This window comes from Nanorana parkeri, unplaced genomic scaffold, assembly GCF_000935625.1.
Source record: "Nanorana parkeri isolate BGI_ZX_2015 unplaced genomic scaffold, ASM93562v1 scaffold306, whole genome shotgun sequence".
Taxonomy (NCBI): domain Eukaryota; kingdom Metazoa; phylum Chordata; class Amphibia; order Anura; family Dicroglossidae; genus Nanorana; species Nanorana parkeri.
In genome coordinates, this window is record NW_017306574.1 from 1,437,725 (window position 1) to 1,441,081 (window position 3,357).

General features: G+C 48.6%; 1 protein-coding gene across 1 annotated transcript in view; it reads left to right on the forward strand.

Moving 5' to 3' along the window:
• The window catches only part of GJA5 (gap junction protein alpha 5), a 5,189-nt gene extending 3,809 nt beyond the window's left edge, over positions 1 to 1,380 (forward strand). Inside the window, exon 2 of the mRNA XM_018557860.1 lies at positions 139 to 1,380. Within this exon, the coding sequence (XP_018413362.1) occupies positions 163 to 1,260 (1,098 nt within the window). The 5' untranslated portion in view covers positions 139 to 162 and the 3' untranslated portion in view covers positions 1,261 to 1,380. The remainder of the gene's footprint in view (positions 1 to 138) is intronic.
• The last annotated feature ends 1,977 nt before the right edge of the window (positions 1,381 to 3,357 follow it).

Here is a 3,357-nt window from a genome sequence, read left to right on the forward strand (position 1 = left end):
AAAAAATTTGAAAAAAAATGAATTCATTTTTTTTCCGGTTGGGGCCTGATAAAATTTTTTATTTCGGTTTCATTTCGGTTTTAAAATTTCCATTTCGGTGCACCTCTAGTTATATGTGTATGTTTCTAATCTTCACAGAGTGCCTGACCAAGACAAGGAGCCATGGGTGACTGGACCTTCCTGGGGGAATTCTTGGAGGAAGTACAGAAGCATTCCACAGTGGTGGGGAAAGTATGGCTGACTATACTGTTCATCTTCCGAATGTTGGTCCTCGGCACTGCGGCAGAGTCCTCCTGGGGAGATGAGAAATCGGACTTCATGTGTGACACCACCCAACCCGGTTGTGAGAACGTCTGCTATGACAAAGCATTCCCCATCTCCCACATTAGATTCTGGGTTCTCCAGATCATTTTTGTGTCCACTCCATCCTTACTATACATGGGGCACGCCATGCACACCATTAGGGTGGAGGAAAAGAAAAAATTCAGGGAAGAGGAAATGAAAGCCAAGCAGGACATGAGTGGAGACTCAACCTACCACCAGAAAGTGTACCCACCAGAAAAAGTAGAACTTCCCTATAAGGATGAGATTAGTGGGAAAATTAGGCTTCAAGGAAGCTTGTTAAATACATACGTGTGTAGCATTCTCATCCGCACAGTGATGGAGGTAGCTTTCATCGTTGGACAATATATGCTGTATGGAATCTTTTTGGAGACCCTCTATATATGCAAGAGGAAACCTTGCCCCCATCCCGTAAACTGCTATGTATCCAGGCCAACTGAGAAAAACGTTTTCATTGTTTTCATGTTGGCTGTGGCCTCATTCTCACTTCTACTCAGCCTGGTTGAACTCTACTATTTGTCATGGAAGGGGCTCAAGCAGAAATTGACTAGGCCACCGCCAAGTGGCCAAAACGCCTTGAGGGTGGCCACTATAGAGCCAGAGCACCGCTCCCAGAGCTGTACACCTCCGCCCGATTTTAATCAATGTCTAAACACTAGCAAAGGCAAGTTTGCCACCCCATTCAGCAATGCTCTTGCATCTCAACAAAACACAGCTAACTTTGCCACCGAGAGGGTCCAGACTGAAGATGACATCGGACAAGGACCGTTCGTCCACATCAACTATTCACAAAATGCTCCGGTGACCAACCACTCTGCGCCACACCACATGCCCAATGGCTACTGCCACAGCGGCCGGCGCTTGAGCAAGACAAGCCGCACTAGCAGCAAAGCCCGCTCAGATGATTTGGCAGTGTGAACTTTTTTGGGGTTTATAGCCTTCCTGTTACGTATTTATATAGCCGTAGATAACAATCTATTTTGGGTTGTGTTGGCTTCCTGGATGTAATCATGGCAATCCATTTTTTGTACTGTAATTTGTGCCTTGGAACTTTGTGTCGAGAAACAGTTTATTAAAGCTGAATTTACATATGCAAGTTCAATGTCCATGTCAGAAGGATAAAAGGTACATTCATGTAAAACTGGTCTTTGTGTTGTTCTGCTGTACCAGTAGAGTGTAGTTGCCAGCAGGATCCTTAAAGTTATAGCTTGAGGGGCTCCAAAACTCCCTATCAGCAAACCTCTTGTTTAGTTTAGGATAGGGTAGGTAGAGATTAGAACCTCTTTCAGGTTTTAACTACTATGTGGGCCTTTGTTAAGGAGGGTATACATGGGAAGCTTTTCAAACAAACCTCCGTAGGCAGTGGCGTAACTAGAACCTTCAGGGCCCCGGTGCAAGAGACCATGAAGGCCCCCCCTAACCGCAATGGCACCGCATGGTTAACAGGAAGGCTGCCGAGGTCCCCAGCAAACGCGGGACATCAGGCAGCCGCTTGTTTAAAATGTTAGTGCGGTGTTCTGTCGAGAACGCTGACCCAGTATCTGCGCTTACGACACAGATGGGATTAACGAGGAAACCGGGATTTATTTACAAAGTATTCGTCTATAATGGTTAATTGTGACCATTAATAATATACCGTCCATGACAGTAAATGAAGGATGGAATATTATTAACGGTCACAATTAACGATTTTAATGAAATACTTTGTGAATAAATGCCGGTTTCCTCGATAATACTGGTCTATGCGCAAGCGCAGATGCTGAGGTCGGCAAATTAGACTATGTCGGCGTTCTCGACAGAACACCGGTATCTGCGTTTAGTATCTGGGCATTTTCACAAGTATGAGTACTCGTGAAAATGCCCAGTATTGGCAGTGGTGTATCCCTACTTAAAAATATAATGCATGGCTGGGACTTGTAGTCCTACACAGTTGGAGCTATTCTGCATTGCTGTATAATCATCATACAGCAATGCAGATTACCACCAGCTGTGCAGGACTACAAGTCCCAGCAATGCATTATAATAAAAGTCGGCTATGCAGAATACCTCCAACACCCCCCCTCCGCCCACTATAATGCATTGCTGGGACTTGTAGTCCTCTATAGCTGATGCCATTCTGCACTGCTGCAATGCAGAATGGCACCAGCTATAGAGGACTACAACTCCCAGTAATAATTTATACAGAAATGCAGATTAGTTCCATCAGCTATACAAACTCACAGAACATACAGGCACAGAGATTAAATCACTTACCTTATCTAACTGTCCTCCAGGCTGGAACACCATGCAGCAGGGGTGTGTATTCAGGAAGCTCCTGGCCGAGGCCCCAGCGCTGCCTGTGGAACAATTAGACCCAGTGTGTGGCTCTCTGCCTCACTTGCAGGGCGGCCAAGCGGATGGCGCCCCTGCGCCCCCAACATTCGTTCCCCCGTCCTGCCACTGGTACTAGCGGGCCCCCCTCCTCCTCTCCTTGCGCGCTAGCTTGGTCCCGCACCGGCGGTACTTCCGCCTCTGCCTTAGCCCGACGCTGTTTGGAGACGAGCTTCCGGCGGCCGAGTCCACCTGCAATGGGAGAGGGGGGGACGGGACGCGGTCATTGCTGCCGCCGGACCGAATCTCGCTGGGCCATGGGCCCCCGCATGTGACGCCACCAGGTGACGGGCCCCCCCTGGCCGCGGCCCTCGGGCAGTGCACTTCCTCGCTGGGCCCCCCCAAGTGGCGGAACTACCAGGGCCATCAGAATGTTCGATATTGCCATCCGAGACTTGGCGATTGTTGTTACAAATCTTGTTTGATTTTCGTTTTCATTTAAAGGAGAACTATGGGGTCAGTGCTTTTCCCCATAGTTCTCCGAAGGTTAACGGGAGAACACAAGCTAGCGTCCTCCCGTCACCCAAAGCTCAGTATACCGCGAGCTACAGCTCAATGCTGTCTGGATCCACCCAGCTGCATGAGTGACAGCTGGCTCTGCCTATCTAGAGGCAGAGCCAGATGTACCCGCCCCCTCCTCGTCCG